The sequence below is a fragment of the Oryx dammah genome, unplaced genomic scaffold (assembly GCF_014754425.2).
Source record: "Oryx dammah isolate SB20612 unplaced genomic scaffold, SCBI_Odam_1.1 HiC_scaffold_29, whole genome shotgun sequence".
Taxonomy (NCBI): Eukaryota; Metazoa; Chordata; class Mammalia; order Artiodactyla; family Bovidae; genus Oryx; species Oryx dammah.
The window spans coordinates 6,223,468-6,247,451 of record NW_024070213.1 but is presented as its reverse complement, the minus strand read 5'-3'; the positions used below and the strand labels follow the sequence as shown (position 1 = coordinate 6,247,451).

At 50.7% G+C, this 23,984-nt stretch overlaps 1 protein-coding gene across 4 annotated transcripts in view; it reads right to left on the bottom strand.

The window, feature by feature from the left end:
- PACSIN2 (protein kinase C and casein kinase substrate in neurons 2) overlaps window positions 1-23,984 on the bottom strand; it is a 112,103-nt gene that overhangs the window by 21,146 nt on the left and 66,973 nt on the right. For 3 of the 4 annotated variants that reach the window (XM_040233154.1, XM_040233157.1, XM_040233155.1), the window contains exon 2: window positions 14,874-15,010. In XM_040233154.1, the coding sequence (XP_040089088.1) occupies window positions 14,874-14,933 (60 nt within the window). In that variant the 5' untranslated portion in view covers window positions 14,934-15,010. Of the gene's footprint in view, window positions 1-14,873; window positions 15,011-21,591; window positions 21,867-23,984 lie in introns of those variants that run through there. The other variant, XM_040233156.1, reaches the window with a different exon arrangement.

Here is a 23,984-nt window from a genome sequence, read left to right as displayed (position 1 = left end):
TTCTTCCCACTGTCTTTAAAAACCGTAGTCACCTTTTTTCCAGTTTTGCAATTTCTAAAAGCCTCTGCCTGGCTGAGCACTCTCATATTTCATCTCTGTTTAGGGTTGATCTGGAAGTTCCTAGAGAACATGGAAGGCTAGTACCGACTTCCACCGAAAAGGGCACAGTCCTGTTTCTGCTGTGCACTTCTGACTTATGAACAGTTCAAATGACCTGAATTCCTCCATCTCGTGCTGAGATAGTCAGGTGAAGAAGAGGCTACAGTGGGGTGGCAGCAAGACCTTGCAAAAAGACAGAACACACGGAGACGGGCATCGGGAGAGCAGGGAACTGTGGCCCCTTCAGGAAAAGCTGTCTTTGAGGCCAGAGCTCTGGATAGGCTGAGATGGCCCCACTCCCATGGGAACCAGAATCCTGGGGAACAGCAGCTCACCAAGACACAGAAGCTGAACCTGAGCTTCCAACTCCATCCTTTAGCGGCCCCTTTTTAGGAAGGAGAAAGCAAACATTTCACAACCAGTCAGAAGTGACTTCACACGTTCACTTCCCTTAAAATAGGGCCTTGCTGTCATTTTGAAATTTACAGCAGGATGAAAAACATAACCAACAAAACAAAACTTGGTATTGCTGAACTGGTGGCAAAAAGAGCTAAGACAGTGACAGCTCGCCACAGACTTGATAGCCGACATGAAGCTACGATGCAGACCTGGTTTTCATCTCACTGTTACCAACAATATTCAAATTGGCAATCAATATTAAAATGCATTGGCTCCCAGAAACCTGTCCACCTCTTTGCTTTTCAAGACCCTTGGGAAGAGCTTTGGGGAAAAGGAAAGGATATTTCTTAACAAGGTACACATAGGTACAGCCCTTTGCATTGGCACATATCATACACAAATACAGTTCATCTTTAAATGACAACTCTAGAAATCTGAAAAGCAGCAAGGAATGAGGAGGATGTTTCTGAAAGCATGCGTTTCAGGTTTAAGTGCTGGCACTGCTGGGGCCAAGGGGACAGGGGAGTGTTCATGACAACGGGTGCCCAGACACTCCTGCAACATCTGCCTGCTGCCCTCTGCTCAGGGCAAAGGCTGCATGTGGGCTGGAGACAGGCTATCACTTCAGTCCACACACAAGGACATTCATCAGGTATCACTGTCTCCACCTCCACAGACTACACAGAAGAGGGCAATGAAGATGGTCTGACAGCATGGAGACCTGGCCCTGAGAGTTCATTAGAACCTGCACGTGGGACACAGAATGCAGGGGGACGACTAGAGACTTAGCGGGGGGCTGGGTGCGGTGGGATGCCTGGGAGATGGGGTCAGTCAGTGAAAAATCTTGAGGGTCGGGCCATCATCCTGAGGGGTGCTGTGCTCAGGGAACGGTAGGGTGTGGGAGGGGGAAGCCCTGGAGGGTAGGTCTGAGTAGCCTGCTGACTCCAGGGCACAGCAGTGGGGACCAGAGCAGGAAAGCAGGAGAAAGGAACCACACTGTCCTCCAGGAGGCAGGTGGGGGCGGACAGAGGCAGCAGGACTCGGCTCCTGGGCACTGCGGGTGGTGGTTCCCGCAGGCTGGACTTACCAGGCCAAAGGAGTAGAACCCCTCCTGGCCAGAGCTCCCCAGAAACCACGCTCCCGCCTCCCTCCACCCAACCGCCTGGTCCTGCCTGGGGGTCCCCAGAAACCTGACCTGCCCGCTGTCCTAAGTGCATCTCAGCCACTCTATCCTTCCTACCCACAGGCCCCCACTGGCCTCTGGGCTGCCTGTGTGTCTGGCTCTCCTCTGCCCCCAGGCCTGAGAACCCAGCGTCAGATGAGCCTTGGTTTGTTTGGGTCAGCTAAACTGAGTCTGAGGCTGGAGTTGGCAGAAACATCTGCATAATCGGGAATCAGAGCAGAGACAGTGGACTCTGCTTGAAACCCAGCAGGCTTGTAATTACAGGGGTGCTGGGAAGGGTGGTTCAAACAGGTTGCACCAGTTTCTCATGCCTCCTCTGGGTGTAAACAGTCTGGAGCTGACTCTCACGAGGACACTGGAGAAGGCTTGCTTCTCTGACTTCACAGCTGGCTTACCTTGGCCAGCTCCTTTCTGTGGAACACGGGCGCCAAAGAAAACAGGGAGGCTGGAGGATTTGGAAGCAGGCCAGTGAGACCCCCCAGGATCCCAAGTGGATACGCGTGAGCGCGAGCGCGGTGCACAGCTCCTGCCACCCATCCACCCCCAGTGTCGGCTCAGTTACCAAGGGAACTATGGGCCGACAGGTCAGGGAACCTATAGGGTCCCGTCACAGACATCTTCCACTTTGCTCCTTTTACCCTTCTCTTTAGTTGGTGACCATCAAGCCCATTTCCCAGACAAATTACCTGATTACAACCAAAGCTCCAGGATGAATCCAGTGGCCTGAGTGAGAAGAGAATTGGGCAGAACACCCCAAAGCTCATGCTCTCCCACCCTGTGCTGCCTCAGCCCTGAGACTCAAACCTTCACACCCATGGCTCAATACCACAAAGAATCCCGGTGGAGTCTGGGCGTCCCCAGGAGCCCAAGGAAGCTTTTGGCCGTCTCACTGCTGACTCGATGCACAACACGTGCGCTGGGCCACCCTGCCCTCCCCTAGCCGGCCCCTTTGCCCATGTGCAGACCAGAGCCCACAGGACACAACCCCACGCACCTTCTGACTGTGCCCTAACAGTATGGACCTTTGTCTTCCACTCACTGGGTCTCAGCACTCAATAAAAATGTGAAATGTTAAACCAGAGACAGACTAGAAGAAAATGGAGACAAACACCCTTGTGACTTAGGGCAGCAGAGGATCCCTTAAGCAAAATTTCAGAAGTAAAAGCCGTAAGTGTACACACACACACACAAATTAAGGATTTCTGTTCTGAAACCAACAACATGGACAAAGTTAACAGATTCAAATGCTGACTGCTGCTGCTGCTAAGTAGCTTCAGTCGTGTCTGACTCTTTGCGACCCCATAGATGGCAGCCCACCAGGCTCCCCTGTCCCTGGGATTCTCCAGGCAAGAACACTGGAGTGGGTTGCCATTTCCTTCTCCAATGGAAGAAAGTGAAAAGTGAAAGTGAAGTCGCTCAGTCGTGTCTGACTCTTAGCGACCCCATGGACTGCAGCCTACCAGGCTCCTCCGTCCATGGGATTTTCCAGGCAAGAGTACTGGAGTGGCGTGCCATTGCCTTCTCCGCAAATGCTGACTACTAGTTGGCAAGTAGTCAATGTTGACAAGGGACTAAAATCTGGAATATCCCAGGAAATTCTATATATTAATACAACATGAAAGAGAGGCCCCTGGGGGAGATGGGCAAAGGTGTGAAGTGGTAACTTGAGAGAGACGTGGAAGTCCGTAGGACTAATGGCCTGAGCGAGATGCTCATGCTCGTGGGACTTGGAGGAATGCCCATGAGAGCAGCAAGACAGTTCTTTACCTCAACAGATAGGCACATCGAGAGAGTGGGAAATGCCCAGTGCGGGGTGGAGCTGGGCACACAGGACCCCTTCTGAATACACTGGTGGAAAAACAGCCTGGGGCAAGCCTGGGACAGCCAGGCAGTAATTAACTCACTCAGCATACACTGCAGAAGGAAACAGCAACCCACTCCAGTTATTCTTGCCTGGAAGATCCCAGGGACAAGATCGCCTGCACCCGCAGACAGGCAACACCAATTCCCCACCACCGGGTCCTGCTGGTTGATCCACTTGGGGGCCACGAGGGCCCTTCCAAACACTGTCCCCATGCTCTGCAGCTGCAGCCTGCTTCACACAGGTCACAATGGCGCGTGTTGAGCTCCCTGGCCAGCTGGACTGCAAGCCCTGTGTTAACGGGCCCCGCACAGAGGTTTTCCATCAGCGGTGGCATCATAATAGAGCACACCTATACTCTGCTAGGCAGCGAGCTCACAGCTCCACATGTCACCTCATGTAATCCTGTGACGGTCCCAGGTAGTGAGATTTTACAGAAAAGGAAACAGCTTTGAAGAAGCAAAGTCACTCATAGTCATGTGGTCGAAAGGAGGCAGATCCCACCTTCCAGAAACTTCCTCAGGCTGAGGTGAGACAGGGTGCAGAGCCCAGGCTTACCGGGTCAACCTTAGGTGATGTGTCTGCTTCCAACTAGCCCTGCAGGTTCCAGGAAAGGCCACAGATGACCTTGATTTTACCCTGAGAATGCTCATGCCCTTTAACCTGTGACCCGGCAGGCTCAAGACAACTGCCCTCTCTACACCCTAGAGAGGCAGGTCCAAGAGTGAGCCAGCTGTGCCAAGCTGACTGGACAAGAAAGAAAAGCTGCTGATGGTGGCCCTCCTGGCAAGAGCACAGAGTCAGTGACAAATGCTTCACCCGAAGCTGCTCCAGGATGCCCAAGGCTCCAGGATTTTCTCAACCACCTTGAAAGACAAACCTTCAGGAATTCCTTAATTACAGGCCTGCAGAGGTGGGCTGAGTGGGCCTTGGCTGTCTTGTTTGAATCCATCAGGTCCTGGCCCTCTCTGATGAGGCCATTTTCCCTCCACCTCCTCTCACTAGGGGAGCCACAAAGACTTGGCCCTGCCCTGACAGAAATGACTGGGTCTTTCTGCCTGCATTTCTGTCCCTTCAGCTGTACCTGTGCTTTTAGATGGCCGTAGTCATCACACAATAAATCCTGGCCATTTCTTCAAGTTGTCCATTCAGACACAACAGGAAGAGAGGAGACAGGATCAGATGATCTCTGAGGGACCATCACAATTCCAGGATTTCTAATTAAATAGTCTGTCAATGCCACCAGCTGGCTGGCTACCTCTTGGAGCACTCATGACTCAATGATTGAGGGTCTAGCAATACCCTCTTGCCAGTCACAAATATGGGGTGAACACCTACTGTGTGCCAACCACCATGCCAGGGACAGGGATGCAGTGGTGAACAAAGTGTCGTGGTCTCTGCTTTTGTGGGATTCAGGGTCAAGTAACAATTACAGATGGTGACCACTTCTGGAAGGAACACTCTAGGTGGTCAGGGCTGCCTGGAGGAGGGCGAAGTCTGAGATAAGAGCAGAAGGGACCTCTGGGGCAAGGCTGCTTTTTGAAGGCTTGAGGTTGAGGCCCACAGGGCATGAGCTCCATGCCATGCCACCCCTCCGGGAAGGTCCCCTCTCTGTTACTCTTGCAGCAGTATCTGCTGTCACATGCAAAATGTGGCAACATGGGGGGTTAGCAGGCAGGACTGTGCCTTTATTCTCCTCCCTCCACCATGCCAGGAGCATAGAGGGCACCCTCTAACGTGTTTTCAATGCCTGAATGGTGCTGGGAGTGGAGGTTCCATTCTGTGTAGACATGAGGGGACTGAGAAGTTGCTGAGTGCCCAGCGAGAGGCACAGGCAATGCAGTAAGTCATGCTCCTTTATTCATTTTTCTCAATCCAATGAGTTCTTGAGCTCTCCCCATGAAAGCTAAAAATCAGCTCTCAGAACACATCATCAGATACACACTCCACAGATGACAAATGAACCACTAATTCTGCCAAGCACAGACCAGCAGAAGAGCCTTGCGGTTCTTTCACAGCACTCCTCCGGCTTCCAGTCAGATTCAGCCCCAGGTCAGTTTCTCTATAAGTCTCTGGTGTCCAGGCAGCTGGGGGGCTGCTCCGGGAGCGGCCCTGCTGTGCCATGCTTCCCACTCACATCTGCGGAGTATTCAGCAGATGCCACATCCGTTCACGCCAACAGTGCCTCTTTCTCAAGCAGCCTTCTTCAGTCTCCCCCAGCCCCTAGTCTGAACCTCCCTTTCCGAACAGGAGGTCACAGCTGATCTTAAGGCCGTAAGATCTGTGGCACATGCTTGTAAACACCAAAGAGTGAGGGGTGTCCTTGGAGAACCGTGAGCTCTGTGCCTTGCGCTCAAACCGTCTCTGGGTGCCCTCGTTTCTACAGGATCCCACCCCCTAGTTCTCCAACCTGCCTCCTGCTCCCCCCCAATGTGGGCTCCCAACTCACCCTGCCCTGGAACAGAAGGTCTTGGAGCTCCTCACCTCAGCGCTACCCTAAACCTGACCAGGCTCCTTATTCTCAAAACAGGATATTAATGCAGTTCACCAGGGCCCCGAGAGGGTCAGACATGGAGGGTCCTTGCCAGCCTGCCACTGCTGTTGTTCATTAACAGTACCGTTTCCAGCCTCCTCGAGCCCGACCTGTGTGCTCTGGCTCAACTCCTCGTTTTCAGTTCTCACCCCCAACATTTCCCAGACTCACCTCCTGTTCCTGGAATTTATACTCAAGTAGGAGGGTGAAGAAGATGAGGCTCATTACCCTGCAAGGCACCTTTTGCTGTTCTGTGTTATAGCACAAACCCCGAACTTCAACAACGTTAAAGATGACTGCATTATCATCCTTTAATCTAAATGCTCAAAATGACAAACTGAAAAATGGATGAAGGGGAAACTGAGAGATTCCAATTTGCAGACATAACTCAAAGACAGAACAAAATAACGTAGAGAGGAAAGATGTGTTTAAACAAACTTTGTTTCAGATCTCAACTCCTCAAGACTGGCTGGCCAGGCTCACTGCACTCTGCCCCTCCAGGAAACGTTGCTCAGATGTCAGGATAAAGGCCCAGTGATGCCTGGGGACTTGCCTGAGCACAGAACATGCCCCACCTGTGAGCCACTGCCCCGAAGACCCTGCACGGAGCTCCGTCTCCCTGGCACGCGTGCATGCACACACTGCTTCAGCCAAGCGCCTGTGAAGTGGCAGGAGCACTTGGCTGCCTGGTGGCAGCTCACTGCCCTCGTCCATTCCCCCGCACTCCAGCAGGCGCTGTGTGAGTGGCACCTCCTTGCTGTGAGAGCTGCCGCCAACCCAGACAGGGAGATCGGTTCCAGCTCTGTAAGTAAGGGCTCACTGAAGACCAAGCCGCTTCTGGCAGAAACTCCAGCAGTGAAAGAACACCCAGGGTGAAAAGCCAAATGATCTAGCGTAGAAATTGTCAGACTGGAAAAGTGAGAACAGCAGCTCCTCCAGGTAGCACCCCCTTCCATGCCTCCCCTCCTCAACTTGCTGCTTCCTCAGTGCCCCACCCTCCCCGGGCCCCCGGTCCACCTTTCATGACTCCCGTTTAAAAAACACAAAAAACCCTGCCCCAAAGGACACAGCTCCTTCACCCCACCTCTGTACCTGGGTCCCTCAGCACTAAGCTCACTGCACCCAAACCACACTTTTGTATAAAGATGTCTCAATGGGGCTAAGCCACCACAGGCTGCTTGAGCTCTCAGGACTTCTCCAGTTCTAAAAGCATGCATTTCTGTTTGTTACTGAGTAGAAATAGAAAATGTTTTCTCCCACAGGGCTTACACAAGTTACTTTTGCCATCACTGAAATCAAGTGAGAAAATAAAAATTAATCTTCAGAGGATAAGCTTAATGGCAAAAAATCTTGACTGGTCAATTCTTTCCAGGAAAAAATGGAGTGATTCTTTACTGGGCGTTTAGAACAATGGTGTTTAGACAGGGGAGGTACAAGCCTGCAGTAAGCAGAGGAAAGACCACCTGATTTGTCTGCCGTTACCTGTCTCCACAGGTGTGCTGTTCACGCGTGAAGAGGAGACACATTAGGACCAGCTGGGCTCGGGAGTCATTTGGCCCCTGGCCCTGCAGACGCTATCTTTAGTCCTCACGGCCTCCCTGGGAAGCAGGGATTAGCAACGCCTGTTCCTCCCAGGACTCTGAGCAGATCGTCTCTTTCCTCTGAGCCCTCAGGGTTTTACAGCAATGAATGTTGGCGCCAGGGCTGAACCCAGACAAGGGGCAACTTCACGCCGAAGCAGAGGCATTTGAGTATGTGGCATCTCTGCAAATGAACATGTCTCTTCTCACTCCCAGGCGGCTGCAAGCAGAGGCAGGAGTGCATTCTAGAGAGCAGCAGCTTGAGCCCCCAGCTGGCACAATCCCCACCTGGGCCTCAGTTTCCCCACCTGTAAAGCGGAGCTTACAATCGCAGAGGCAGTGGTGAGGACTGCAAGCGCCCACGGAAAGCAGGGCAGGGGCCTGGCATAGAGCAAGTGTGCAACAGTGCCAGCCCCTATCACTGATTTTCACTAAACTCTTCACCCTGGGTTAGATCTCACAGACAGCACACAGACCAGAAACACATAGCTTACGTGCACACAGCTCGATGGCCTGGCAGTGTGCACATACCCAGGTGTGGGGTGCAGGGGGTGGCAAAAGTCACTGTTCAGTGTGGCTGGAGCCCGAGGCAGAGCTCCTGGCGTCCGGCAGCTCCCAGCACATGCTCAAGTCCTAGCCACACAAAACTCATGGTTTCACTTTGAAGGCAACGCAGAAAAGTGAAGCTTCCCACGCAGGGCAAGAATCACGCAGGGTTGCTTTTCTGATGGGCTATCCTGGCTGCATGGAGGACAACAGGTGGAACATCTGGTGGGACGGGGAGGCTGGTGCCCTAAGCCTTGGTCATGGCTCAACAGATACCAGGGCTTGCTTGTAAGAATGAATCGATGGATCTATTTGGAAACTGTGGTGAAATAAAGGCAAGCCAGCAGCCTGCTGGGTGCTCTGTCCGAGCACTGCGGGACAAGGAGGCCGACACCCCTGCAGCAGGGCTGCTGTGAGGGGTGGGCCCCCCAGATCTGTGTGTGTGGGCAGGAGGATGCAGAGGACACGTGGAAGGACCACTACTGCCCAGAGGCAAGGAGATACCACTTTTACCCCCTCCCGCTTCCACTCACAGCACCCGCGCTGCTGTCCAGGACTGCCCACCACGGCGAATGTTGGCTCTGGGGTCCCAAGACTGTGCACTCATTTCAGGACCTTAGGACTCAGCCCAGGGCCTGGATTGTGGTAGATGCCAAATCAGGCTTTACAACCTGGGGCAGCAGCATCTTCTAAATGTTACTTACAAAACTGGTCTTGAAGGATGGGAACAGGGCATCCCATCCTACACGGACGGCTTTCCAGACAAAACCCTGATGCCCGAGGAGATATTCTCATGTGCTGTGCCAAGTCCACAGTGCTGAAGTCTGAGAGGAACTGCAGAGAGAACCTTCTCTGAAGCAGCCGGCAAACACTAGTCATGTGGCAAATCCTTGGGGCTAATGTTCTACAGCAAGACATTTATGTTCTCTTCATCTCCAAAATACTCTTCTCCAAGGCTCCCTGTGCCGATGGAGAGTGCTCACAGGCCAGCCCCAGCCTGGCGTCATCCGGGGAGGCCTGAGCTGATAATGGCACCACTGCTCACAGCTGAACAGGGATCCTCTTCAGGGATGTGAGCCAGCTGCAGGGCTAGGACCAAGAAATCAGCAGTCTGCTCTCCTAGCCTGGCCCTCAGGAGCCCTCAGAGACTGAGGCCTGGGCCCAAACCTGCTGTCATGTTCCCAGAACCTGCCAGGGCAGAGGGCAGCCAGGCTTCCCCAGTGGCACTGGGAAAGCGCCATGGCCTGCAGCCTCGGCTCTCCCTGTGCCCCAGCCTCCAGAGCTAGAGAGGGGACCCAAGGCAGGGCCTGGAATTGGAGACATGGGGGCACGCCTGCAGGTTCCCTGAGTGAGCTAGAGGACTCGCCAGAAGCAACCGACCCACCCATGCCCCGCTGGGAAGCCTGTGGGCAGGATGGGCCAGGCTCCAACTCCAGCCAATTGGCGGCTAACGGAGTCACCCTCTTGGGGAACCACCTCCACTCAGCCTCAACCTATCTGTACCCACATGACTGCTCAGCCCCCAAACAGGCCCTTGGCTCCAAAGAGGTCAAGACCCTCAGCCTCTGCAGGACCATGCTCACTGCAATCTCCAGACACTGCTCTGGCCTAGAATGCTGTCCCTCCTCTGGTTCCCAGCCCCACCTGCCCCACACACCTTCTCTGGTGAGGCCAGCAGCGGGCCCTTCTCTGAACGCCATGACACCGAGGGCAGAGCTGCAGCTTGACCTCACTGCCCTCGCTCTCCGTGGAAGCCACCGTCCTTTCTCCTCCAGCTCCTCCACTGTGGGGATCAGCCCCCCACCCTGCTCACTTCTGAATCATTTCCTACAGTGTTGCAGTGTTGGGGATACAGAAAGTGTCCCAACTAATTACTAACTGGCTCATATGTCCCTGTGAGTAATCCCTCCTCCTCCCAAGAGCGCCCCTTGTTCATTCGTCCATCTGGTGAACATCTGAGTGCTTAGCACTGACCCTGCCCATCTTCCATGCCACCTTTCCTGCCCCCTCCTCCAGGGGGAGCCCCACTGGCCCCCGTGTGCCCCAGCAAATTCTACAGCGCCTGGCACAATGATCCCTGCGTCTCCTGCCTCAGGGAGCTTGTTTCTGAAAGTCACAACCACAGGTTCCTGCAGGGAATGGCCACGTCTCTCCTGTGCAGGCACACAGCCAGCATGCAGAAGAAGCCAGCATGACCCAGCTATGTGCTGGGTTGTTCAGTTATTAGCACCTTGTGGTGGAAGGGGGTAAAATCAGGCACAAAAGGGCTTCCACCTCGAGACTTCAGTGCTTTCCTTAGATTTGTACAACAGTCCTGTGGGGTCACACCAGTGAGAAGTGGCCTTCCACAGGAAAGAGGGACCTTGCTGGCAGCCTGGAGACGTGCAGCTGGAGGCATGCACTTGGGTTGCTCAGAGCTGGTTCGGTTGAGCAATCACACCTCTACTCAGGGCACAACCGTCAAGGTGGGCGGGAGCGGGGAGAGGCACTGATGCTCTGTGCGAGCTGAAGAGCGGTGTCAGGGACAGTGCCACCAGATGAGCAGAGCCTGTCTAGAAAATAAACCCATCTGCCTTTGTATCCCTTGGACAAAGATGTTCTCGTCTACTGACACTGCAGTTAACAGGGAGCCTAGGGGTTTACATCAGTGACAGTGCTGGTTCAAGCCACTTGACTTAATATATGCTGACAATACACACTGCAACTTTCACCTACATTTTATTTTTTTAACAAGCAGCTGAAGACTTCTATAATAGAACTATATTTAGCTACTTAAGTTTCTGAAGTTGCTGACATCAACTGGGTTATGAAGACAGTGCTGACCAACACCCCTACAGAAACAGATTATACATTGTATGTGTGTGATGACCCCCACCCCTGCATCAGAGGGACAGAGCTCCTAGCCAGCACCTGTTTTGATGCCTGACACCACTTTCAGTTCAGTTGCTCAGTCGTGTCCAACTCTTTGCAACCTCATTAATTGCAGCATGCCAGGCCTCCCTGTCTATCACCAACTCCCGGAGTTCACTCAGACTCACGTCCATCGAGTCCGTGATGCCATCCAGCCATCTCATCCTCTGTCATCCCCTTCTCCTCCTGCCCCGAATCCCTCCCAGCAGCAGAGTCTTTTCCAATGAGTCAACTCTTCTCATGAGGTGGCCAAAGTACTGGAGTTTCAGCTTTAGCATCATTCCTTCCAAAGAAATCCCAGGGTTGATCTCCTTCAGAATGGACTGGTTGGATCTCCTTGCAGTCCAAGGGACTCTCAAGAGTCTTCTCCAACACCACGGTTCTAAAGCATCAATTCTTCAGCACTCTGCCTTCTCCACAGTCCAACTCTCACATCCATACATGACCACAGGAAAAACCATAGCCTTGACTAGACGGACCTTAGTCGGCAAAGTAATGTCTCTGCATTTGAATATGCTATCTAGGTTGATCATAACTTTTCTTCCAAGGAGTAAGCGTCTTTTAATTTCATGGCTGCAGTCACCATCTGCAGTGATTTTGGAGCTCAAAAAAATAAAGTCTGACACTGTTTCCAGTGTTTCCCCATTTATTTCCCATGAAGTGATGGGACCGGATGCCATGATCTTTGTTTTCTGAATGTTGAGCTTTAAGCCAACTTTTTCACTCTCCTCTTTCACTTTCATCAAGAGGCTTTTTAGTTCTTCTTCACTTTCTGCCATAAGAGTGGTGTCACCTGCATATCTGTGGTTATTGATATTTCTCCCGGCAATCTTGATTCCAGCTTGTGTTTCTTCCAGTCCAGCGTTTCTCATGATGTACTCTGCATAGAAGTTAAATAAGCAGGGTGACAATATACAGCCTTGATGTACTCCTTTTCCTATTTGGAACCAGTCTGTTGTTCCATGTCCAGTTCACTTTACACGTATTCATTCCCTAACTCGGGCTTCCCTGCCCTGGTGGCTCAGGTGGTAAAGAATCTGCCTGCAATGCAGAAGACCAAGGTTGGATCCTGGGGTTGGGAGGATCCGCTGGAGAAGGGAACAGCTACCCACTCCAGTATTCTTGCCTGGAGAATTCCATGGACTGTAGAGTCCATGGGGTCACAAACAGTCAGACACGACTGAGTGACTTTCACTTTTACTTTCATTCCCTAACTCTCACAATGCTAGGATGTGGCTACTGTTATTATCCCCATTTTACAGATTGGGAAATTTGAGGATAAGAAAAAGTAGTAACTTGCCTAAAGCTACACACACACACACACACACAGACAGAGTAATTGACAAGGCAGGGAGTCACAGCCAGGCCACTTGGTCCCAAAGCCTGTGTCTGAACCTGTCCCTGGCCTCTCCAGGTCCATCCCTCAAGAGGCCTTTTGTGTGCGCTAGCCTCCCTGTACTGCCACCGCGCTCCAATGGCACTGTTACCACAGTTCCCAAACAGGAGGTTTCCCCATGACTGTAAAGGGTTCTGCCAATAGTTTCAGATCAGCATTGAGACGGATGAGGACCTGCATTTCTAAAGGCTGGCTTCACAGGAGCTCACAGGAAGGCTTTGCAGTCAGCGCAGGGTCCCCGAGGGCTTCCACGATGCTGGCCATGCCACGGGCTCCAGGGCCCAACTGTCTGTGAACCCAGACCTGCCTATGGGCCGTGCAGGTCCTGAATCCCAGTCACGTCCCCAAGGCACCTCCACCTGCATCTCAGAACTGCCTGTTCTGATCCAGCTTCACAACCAATCCTCCTGCATGCCGTGCGAGTGCACCTGACCAGGCCAAGGGGCCGCTGCTGCTGAGCGGCTGGGATGTGCCCACAACTCTGTTGCTGCCTTTGCTGAGGTGTTTCCCAGATCACACATGCCTCTCTGGCTACCGAGACTGAGCTCCAGCCCAGATCCCCACCAGGAAGTTGCTGAGGAACAGGGACTCAGGCAGTCATACTTCCCATGGGAACTCACGGGGCCTAGCACACAGTAGGTGCTCAATAAACACTGACTTGTAATAAAATAAAGTAGTCAGCTAAAAGGCAATGATGACCTTTCCCCCAGTACACAGAGAAGAAAAGTGTTCAGAGAAGTTTGAGCTGGGCTCCTGTGATCACTTGTCTGTGTTAATACTGTAATACTGATAGCATTTGATGTTAGACAAAATCGCACACCTAATTAAATTCACAGAACTCCATGTTTGTCTCCAGCAAAACACAGGCTCCATCATGGGGCTCTGCAGCACTTGGGCCTTTTGTCTCAGGAAAGCATCACAGGATTCCGATGTTGCCATTCTTGTTTCATGGTGGCAGCCTCCCTTGAAGACCAGTACCATCATCCCTCTTAGAGCTGAAAACACTAAGCATCTACCTCCAATGCAGGAGACCTGGGTTCAATCCCTGGGTCGGGAAGATCCCCTGGAGAAGGACATGGCAACCCACTCCAGTACTCTTGCCTGGAGAATCCCATGGACAGAGGAGCCTGGTGGGCTGCAGTTCATGGGGTCGCAAAGAGTCAGACACGACTGAGAGACTTCACCTTCACCTTCACACTTCACCTTCAGATCAGTCAAGCAACTTGCCCAAGGTCACACAGATGGCTAGTAATGGCACAGCTGGGATCAGAACCCGGAGCTTTCCAACTACAAAGCCAGTGCTGTTTCCACTAAGCCCACAGCTGCTGGGATGGTTCCAGGGATTTTGACACACATTTAGTTGCTAAGTCATGTCCAACTCTTTTGTGACCCCATGGACTGTAGCCCCCCAGGCTCCTCTGTCCATGGGGTTTCCCAGGCAAGAATACTGGAGTGAGTTGCCATTTCCTTTTCCAGGGGATCTTCCCCACCCAAGAATCAAACTTGCACCTCCTGCACTGGAAACCGGATTCTTTACCACTGAGCTACCTGGGAAGCCCAAGTAGCCACATAAACAAGATTTCATGGACTCTGTTTTATCCAGCAGGTAAGAAGTAAGTGCCCAATGGCTCAGCAGTAAAGAATCTGCCTGCCAGTGCAGGCGATGTGGGGAAGATCCCTGGGTCGGGAAGATCCCCTGGAGAAGGAAATGGCAACTCGCTCCAGTAACTGTTGCTTGGGAAATCCCATGGACAGAGGAGCCTGGCAAGCCATGGGGTCACAAAGAGTCGGACACGACCAAGCGACAAAACAACAACAAAGAAGTAAGTGGGACTCAGGAAGAATGATCTCCACTAAAACACAAACAAAAAACCCAAGCCACAACATAATCTGATTAGGACAGGAATTCACAGGCACAGACAGAGGAGAAGATGCTCCCAGAAGCCCAAGGGCGTTTGTTCAGCCTGCGGGCCACTTGTCTGCGTGGCCAACCTGGCATCACATCACCACCACCCATTTTTCTACAAAACTCAAGAGTGACGTCGCTACTGAGACCAAGCCTGGTAACCAGCGTATGTCATTTCAAGTCACAACAGGGTTGAGCATGGAAAGGAAGCTATGAGAACAGACAAACTGATTAGACCTTAATGAACACCTCGAACCTCTTCTGTTATCAAACTTTTCTAGCAAGTTAAGTTTACCATCCTCACAGAGAGCTAGGCCATACTCACTGCCACTTAGATCAGAGGTCTGGCTGGTTTTGGTGTATGTTCATCTCATCACCCCAGCCCCAGTCAATAAAGAGGGGGTGTCAGGCACCACTGGCTTGGTCTCTGCATTCATCCAGAAGAAATCATGGGCATTACCTCCCAGAAGCTGTCGCTGGACACTTCGACTCCAACGGAATCATCGTAAGTGACAGACATCTCTCCAAAGGGTGAGGAGCAGCAGGGAGTGCTTAGATTAGAGGTCCGCTTCAGATGCTCAAAATCTGGGGACACACCTATAAAACAAAAAACGCGACATTGCAGGTTTTCAATCCCCAATGTGAAGAAGCAAGCCGTCTCCATTTCACAACTTCCGTCTCCATGACTGCCTTCAGTGCAGCAGTCCACAACGTCTCCTTCAGGTGGAAGAAAGTCAGCACATCCCAAACTCGGCGCTGACAGACATGTGCACGTTATATGTGTGGTGTGAATTTCACATTAACAAGTAAACCTTTGCAACATCTTACTGAAGACTTCGAAAAGCTTTCTGAAGAACAGTCTGCATACTTAAATCAACTGGCTGATAACCTTAATGCCTCATCCCTTGGAGAAAGGGGCAGAGACCCTGCGAGGAGAACAGGCAAAAACAGAGTCGCTGCATCTCTGGGCTCACCCTGTTCTAGAGTGTCCTACTCATCCCACACGACGAGGACCTGGGGCAAAACGTGAGTGGAAATAATCCATCTCTGACACCTGACTCCACTCTCCAGTTCCCGCCAGGCTTTGCCTGTGTTGGGAGCTGTTTCCCTCTTCCCATGACTGGCTCATCTCAGCCTCTGAGGCCCTGGATTCAGACCAGTTTATTCTGACACAGTCTGTGTGAGGGTCAGCTAGAAGGAGTAAAGACAAACAAGCTAAAGTGATCGTCTCTGAGCAATGATTCAATGATCTAAATCCAAGTGAGGGCAATGGGGTGATAATTTCCCCTGCTAGAAGGAAGAAGTTGAAGGACTCCCGCTACATTCACAAGCACAAATCACACTGATGGAATGACCCATCCACAGCCCCACGAGATTCCCTGACTTCTTAGCGACAGAGTGAGACCCAAGCCTCCTTCACAGCACCCTGCATTGAGATCTCACAGCCAGAGATCTGAAACGCTCCTACCATAGTCAGGAGACAGCTGAGACATGGGAGGGAGAAGGCAGAGTGATCTACACTGTTACACTTACAGGGCAAGACTGTTCTAGGCCCAGACATGCTACTCATTAGCCAGGCAACAGTGGGCAAGGTACCTAACTCTGTACCTCAATGGCCTTATCTTGTCAACAAGAGACAATAATGTAACTCGTATCACAGAATTACTGTGAGGGTCCAACACGGCCAGACATACCGGGAGAACAGTGCATGGTCCCCAGTAAGTGACATGTACTAAGTCACAATGCAATTATTATTAGATAGCAGGTATAATAACTTTCATCTATACTTTACAGCTGATAAAACTGAGGTTAAGGGAGGCTAGGTAACTGGTCCATGATCACCCAAGCAGGACACCAACTGTGTCTGCTTACAAAGGTACTATTCTCTATGATACTAAGATGTTTTCTAGAAACAATCTCAATTTTAAATAAATTAGGTGTCTTATAACCTAAGATCTAACTGTGGATTAAAAGGTTTAATCTGATGGATTTCCAGCTTCCAAACTTGAACATAGCCCCCTATTCTCAAGAGCAAGTTACGGTGCCTTGCGGCCAAGCACCCTACACGATGACTCCGTAAGCAGGCAGAGTGGCCCGAGTGCCACACATTCACTCTACCTGGCCGCACGCTGGCAGGACCTCTGCTCCACAGCCACAGAGGCAGCGTGTCCTCCTGACCCTGGATATTGCAATGGCTGGGCAGGCTTCGCAGGCTGGGGCCCTGGTGCTGCACCTCACAGCATCCCCTTCCGGTGGGATCCCATGCTCTGAGCCAAGGCTCTCCTAGAAGCACCCCAGCCCACGACTGCAGCAGCAGAGAGTTTTCTAACCAGAGCAGCTGGTCTCTGTTTCAGGCTTCTCAGGGAATATCTGAGCTCTGGCTCAGGCGAGTCTCAAAGCGGCCAAATCAAGCCACTGGCTAAGCTGCCTGGCCAGCCCCAGGGAGCAGATGCAGAGGAGAGCGGTGCTTGCTCTGGGCAGAGAAGCAACTTGACACCTGAAAAGTTCACTTTCAGGAAGTCATTTTTTGCTTGGGTTCAGTCCTGGCTTAGACACTAACAGAAGATCAGTTCTGCCCAAGATCGATTAAGAGCCTATGAAATGCCAGCATATTAAAAAGCAGAGACATCACTTTGCTGACAAAGGTCCATATAATAAAAGTTATGATTTTTCCAGTAGTAATGTATGGATGTGAGACTTGGACCATAAAGAAGGCTGAGCGCCAAAGAAGTGATACGTTCGAATTGTGGTGCTGGAGAAGACCCTTGAGAGTCCCTTGGACTGCAAGGAGATCAAACCAGTCAATCCTAAAGGAAATCAACCCTGAATATTCATTGGAAGGACTGATGCTGAAGCTCCAATACTTTGGCCACCTGATGTGAAGAGCTGACTCAGTGGAAAAGACCCTGATGCTGGGAAGGATTGAAGGCGGGAGGAGAAGGGGGTGACAGAGGATGAGATGGTTGGATGGCATCACCAACTCGATGGACAAGAGTCTGAGCAAGCTCCAGGAATTGGTGATAAACAGGGAAACCTGGCGTGCTGCAATCCATGGGGTCGCAAAGAGTTGGACACGACTAAGCGACTGAACTGAGCTGTCCTGGAACCTTATCTTCCCATCAAAAGTGTAGAAAAAACAAATTGAGACTTGAGAACAAGAAAATCCTAAGGTAAAGATGTACAAATCATTGGCCCTTCTCCTCCCACTACTGATAAACACATCCGTGGTCCCCCATGTGTAACCTGGGTACACAGCAGACCCTCAGAAGATGACTGCTGAATACATTCTAAGAGACTGTCTTCAGGGATCCAGGCATGGACTGAGGTGGGGGAAAAAGTTCCCAGATCTCTAGGTTCCGGTGACTTCAGCTGCTGATGGATGTAAACACTTTGAGTCAGTATGTACTAAGTTGTTTTAGTCATGTCTAACTTTTTGCGACCCTATGGGCCACGGCTCACCAGGCTCCTCTGTCCATGAGATTCTCCAAGCAAGGGTACTGGAGTGGGTGCCACACCCTCCTCCAGGGATCTTCCCAACCCAGGGATTGAATCCGCATCTCTTATGTCTCTTAGCAGATGGGTTCTTTACCACTAGCACCACCTGGCAAGCCCCTAGTCAGAGCCACTGGCTAAAACGGTGGGCAGAATCTCAAAGGTTAACGGAGGCAGCCAAGGGTGCCCTTGGTCCAACCTGGGAGCTGGCATAACTTCTCTCCTCCCATTTGGGCCTGATAAAAGATATCAGGTAAGTAATAGGACACATTACATAAGTACATTCAGCTCCCCCTTAATGCCCTTAATTTGTTCCAAGAAAAAGAAACAGAACAGCTCATTAGGTCAAAAGGCTATTACTATAAAGCAAGAACATTCTGAGAAAAGGCGCATGTAGCTTGCGTGTGCATGCTAAATCACTCAGTCATGTCTGACTCTTTGCGACCCCATGGACTGTAACCCACCAGGCTCCTCTGTCCATGGGATTCTCCAGGCAAGAATACTAGAGTGGGTTGCCATGCCCTCCTCCAGGGGATCTTCCCGACCCAGAGATCAAACCCATGACTCATGTCTCCCACACTGGCAGGCAGGTTCTTTACCATTAGCGCCTCATCTACCCTCAAAGTCGGCCCTGGAGAAGCCACCTCTAATCCTCAGTGACTTCAGAAGGCAGAGAAAAAGGGAGGCATCCTCGCTGCTGCCCACACACAACCCTAGCCTGGCCTGTGCTGCCCTGTAGGCTTGGCCATGAACATATGCGGCGTCTAGGGTTTGTTCCTCCCTCCTTGTCCAGGGTGGGAGATTCTTTATTGATTAATGAAGTACCTACAATTTCTTCTAAGCCACTATCTGGCCCAGAGTGAGGGGAGAATCATTCCTTCAGTAAGGAGTGGATCTTCCATTCATTCTACACACTGATGTTTGAGAACTTACTACGTGCCAGTCACTCAGAGTCCCACGGATGGAGCAATGCACAGGACTGACACAGTCCCTGCACACGCAGGCCTGGTGTCCGAGTAGGGCAGACTGACACACAGTAAGGTAAAAACAGCTGCGAGTGTGAACAGGGCTAGAACAGAGATAAATGAGGTGCTGTAAGAGAGTGGAGGGAAGCTCTTATGGACGCAGAATGATCATGCCTCTCTGAGGACCCAAGGTGAAGAGCAAGTGGGTGTAAAGTGTGTAAAGGACAGGGGAGGGGCCTTTCCAGCAGAGGGCGGCCCCTGGGAACAAAGGTCCTAGCAGCAGCCCCAGCAGGGCAGGAGCCCACAGACTTGCCTGAGGTGTCCCTAAGGACTCCAGGGAGGAATGGAGCTGCATGGCAACTCAGATCTTCTATCTGCTAACTGATAAAAATTCAAGCCTCAAGTAGCTGTAAGATGCACTACTGAAAAGCAAGCACGCATATGCATGGCCTTCCATACCTGTCCTTACCTGCGCTACCTCTCAACATGTGATATATATGACAAAAAAGAAACACCTAGCCTTTGATCCAACTAGTTCTTCTAAAACTTTTCCTACAGATAAACTCACCCAAAGGTCAAAGGTAGGTAGGTATTCACGGTGATACTGATTTTAATAGCAGGAAGAATAAGATATCGAAAGCCACCTCACTGTGCATCAAGAATCAAAAGTGCTAATACAGCCCTGGAGTGGAACACAGGCAGCCAGAGAAGGGGCAGGGGACTGTGTGCAGCCGTGGGTGAAGGACGCAACCGTGTTCCTGCATGTCAAGTGGAATCAAGTGTGACACCGCAGACACAGTCTGACCCCACTGGTATTAAAGCACAATCGGGGGACTTCCCTGGTGGTCTAGAGGTTAAGACTCTGCACTCCCGATGCAAGGTGCCCAGCTTCGCTCCCTGGTAAGGAAACTAGATCCCATACACCAGCGCTAAGACCCAGTGCAGCCAAAAAAACCCCCAAAGTATGTCAATGTGCAGAAAGTCCCAGTGGGTCTCAAACTTGTGGCAGTGGGGAGTAAACTTCCATATTTTACCTCATCACCGTCTAAACTATTTGAAAATTTTGACTATCACCACATAATATTTTTAGGATATAAAAACCATTAATGAAAATACATCACTTTGTTTTGTCAGTGGCCTGGCCAGGAATGAAGGTGTGGCCCTCTGTGCCACGTGACTGCGCCACAGCTTCGAAAAAGGACTGACCAGCCAGCCCCTCTTGAAACCCCAACAGCTCTGCCTGCCGGAAGCACCTCTCCGCTGCACGATCGCACTCATCTCCCCATGGTGTCCTGCCTTGCCCTGCCTTTCAGTTTATTCTCAACACAGTGACTCTTTCAAAACTCAAGTCAGAAGATCACAGAGCAGTCACTCAATAAATACTTGCTAGAAAATGGCACCCCACTCCAGTACTCTTGCCTGGAAAATCCCATGGATGGAGGAGCCTGGTAGGCTGCAGTCCATGGCGTCACCAAGAGTCAGACACGGCTGAACGACTTCACTTTCACTTTTCACTTTCATGCATTGGAGAATGAAATGGCAACCCACTCCAGTGTTCTTGCCTGGAGAATCCCAGGGATGGTGGAGCCTGGTGGGCTGCCGTCTATGGGGTCGCACAGAGTCGGACGCGACTGAAGTGACTTAGCAGATGGATTCAGGATGAGAAAAGTTGAAGTGAAAAGTCTGGGCAATTTTGATTCATACAGACTGAAGATCCACAGATGGGAAATTACTGGGGCATTTCTGTGAAGATGTCTTGGTCCCAGTGGTTAGAATTCTTCTATAAACACCACTGCACACGTTGAACTAAACCGCAACTGGTTTAGCGACCACAGTGGGGGCTGTGTGGCTCAGGGCCGGCTGGCTACCACCAGCCACACAGGAAGCCCTTCTCCTGCTCAGCCCCGGGGGCCGACCACCCGCAGGGCCCACAGGCTGCTGGGAACCCTCTGGCCTCCAGCCTCAGTTCATGCTCTCCCTGTATGTCCAGTCAGTTCCTCCTAAGAAAGGATGGGGTTGCCTGCTTTTCTTTAGCCCTCAAGCCACCTCCCACACAGGGGCTGCTCAGAGAGTAAGACCTGAGGTAATACACTGCTTTACACAACCGACAAAGCATGAACACTTTTTTTTTTAATGGCTCAAACGTGCAGCACAGCCTATTTTGTTTCCAATGATTTCATCTGGAAAACTGAACATTCCTCAAAGGAAGAGATAGAGATCAGCAAATAAAGTGACTTACATCTCTGGAACATGGTGTGGTGCGCGTACCTCAACCATGGAAAACAGCTCCCTCTGAGGGAAACACACCAAGGCCATGGCTTGGCAAGCCCCACGCCCGGATGGGGCGGGGAAGGTCCTCCAGAAGCACGTACAGGGTGGGGTGGGGTGGGGTGTGCAGACTGGGCCAAACACACTCAAAAGTACTTTCAGAGATTAAGAAGGCTATCAGCCTCTCTCACAGACAGAGCTTGGTGTTGCCGTGAAAACCACCTCCTGAAACTTGGGAGCGTTTCATTTTGTCTAGTCAACACTGCAGGGCCTCTTTCCCGACAGAAAACAATCATATTGGGTTAGGTGAGAGATAAATTTTTCTAAACAGTGATGCTATTCCCACTGTCAGACGTGGCACTGCTTTTGCGCAGCATGGCATCAGTTCCGAAGCAGGTGCGTTCCCACCCAGCTGTGATGCCTGGCTCCCAGAGCTTTGCTCATTTGACTCACCTTATACTGCTGAACCTGTGGCAGTTTCAAGTCCAAATGTCTATTCCTTCGGCTACCGCAGGGCTGTCAAAACCAACGAGGGCTCCTGTCAGTGGGGCTCAGTTCCGCCAGCTGCATTCTCATTACTCAGCCCTTTCCTCTGTCATCTACAGCCTGTCTTTGCTGCAATCACAGCAAACAAGCAACCTGCGGTTGGCTTTTTTCAGTTGCATAATGAGCATTTCCCCTGTTGTCCGTGCTGTCTTCCCGTTGCTCCTAACAGCTACGTGACATCACGTCTTGGCCCACATCGAACCTAGCCCCCACCGTCAGTAACCTTGGGGGTCTGGGTCTTTCCCAGTCAGCACCAAGACTGGGGAAGGTCACAGTACACACAGCTTCCCACTCTGTCCTGTTACTTCACCAGGGGCTCTGGGCTCATGAATTCTAACGATATTTGGTGAACCTCTCAAATGCAATTTAAAAGGCAAGAGTTTGATCCGACATCCACAATCTATATGTACAGGGGAGATTACACACTCAAGAAAGATATCTTGAGAGGCATAGGAGAAAAAAAGACTCTAAAACACATCATGGCCTTTGGGGACTTGCTCGTTTCACACGCTGAATCTGAGGACATTTTAGAAGATGAAATAGCATTGACAATATTACACGTGAATAAGAAATAGAAAAGGGAAAAGAAAAGAATAAGCGCCTGTAAAAAGGAGACTTCAGCTATAGGGGGGACAGTGGAGCCTTATCACAGCTTCTAATTTCTCACTTGGTAAATACAGAGATCAGACTTCCTGGGGTTCTTTGATTTTAAAAGCTTCCAGTAAACAAACATTTATGAGAGGGACTTCCCTGGTGGTCCAGTGGCTAAGACTCCTAGCTCCCAATGCTGGGGGCCCAGGTTCAATTCCTGATCAGGGAACTAGATTCCACACACCCCAACTAAAGACCCCACATCCCACAGGAAAGATCAAAGATGCCATGTGCCACAACAAAGACCTGGCACAGCCAAATGATTTTTTTTAATTTTTGAAGCTTTACATATGAAATTCCTTTGATGTACACATTTTCAGAATGTTCAGGACTCATTCCATTCAACCTTTCCTGGACACAGCTATCCACACCTGGATATCCTGGTGGGCTGATGTCCTTTCACCTAGAGGGAGGTTGTCAATGCCTGTACACAATTAATTCCCCTTAACAGGCAGTGATGCGAGTGGTTCATCTGTCTAGTTTAGGGTATCACGGGGTATACATTGCCGGGAATGCTAATATTTAAACAAAAATACACATTAGACATTCATATACCTCAAATAAACAAACCCAATAAAGCTACGCTGATCGTATTTACTTTTTGATGATTCAGAAGTCATTTTTCACTCTCATGAAGGGCTCTCACAGCCAAAATTTGGAAGATTCCCTCCAAATTTGCCACACAAACAGCTGTGGGACCTTGGGCATTTTCTCAACATCCCACTACCTTCAATTAAAGAGTGTGAGATGAAGCAAACTCTTAGATTTCTCTGAGTTTAAAATGTTTTAGAAGAGCCTCCTACTGGCAAGAGATGATAAGAGAATTTGAGTGGACTCAAGCCAAGTCATCCTAAGAGTAAGGTCATTTGCAATAACCTTCACTGCTAAGAATTTCCTGGTGGTCCAGCGGTTAAGACTCTGCACTTTCACTGCAAGGGGCGCAGGTTTGATTGATCCCTGGTTGGGGAACTAAGATTCCGTATACCACATGGTGTGGCCAAAAAGTTAAAAAAAAAAAAAAAAAGAGAGAGAGAGAGAAGAATGAACAGCATGCTGACAAAAACAAAAAAACACCTCCATGATTCGGGTCATCCAGTTTTTCTATCTGGTTTGAGCCAATAGGAAAATTTAAGAACTACAAAATGAAAGCTTCTGACAGTTCAGGTTCAAAAGTAAATTTATCATTCTAAGTGAAGTCAAGTCAGAGAAATACAAACATCATATGATGTCTCACTTATATGTAGAATCTTAAAAACTGATACAAATGAATTTATTTACAAAACAGAAACAGACTCACAGACTTAGAAAACAAACTTCTGATTACCAAAGGAGAAAGGGAGGGATAGCGATTAAGTAGGAGGTCGGGATTAACATACACAAACTGCTGCTGCTGCTATGTCACTTTAGTCGTGTCTGACTCTGTGTGACCCCATAGACGGCAGCCCACGAGGCTCCCCCGTCCCTCGGATTCTCCAAGCAAGAATACTGGAGTGGGTTGCCATTTCCTTTTCCAATGCATGAAAGTGAAAAGTCAAAGTGAAGTCGCTCAGTTGTGTTTCACTCTTAGCGACCCCATGGACTGCAGCCTACCGGGCTCCTCCATCCATGGGATTTTCCAGGCAAGAGTACTGGAGTGGGGTGCCACTGCC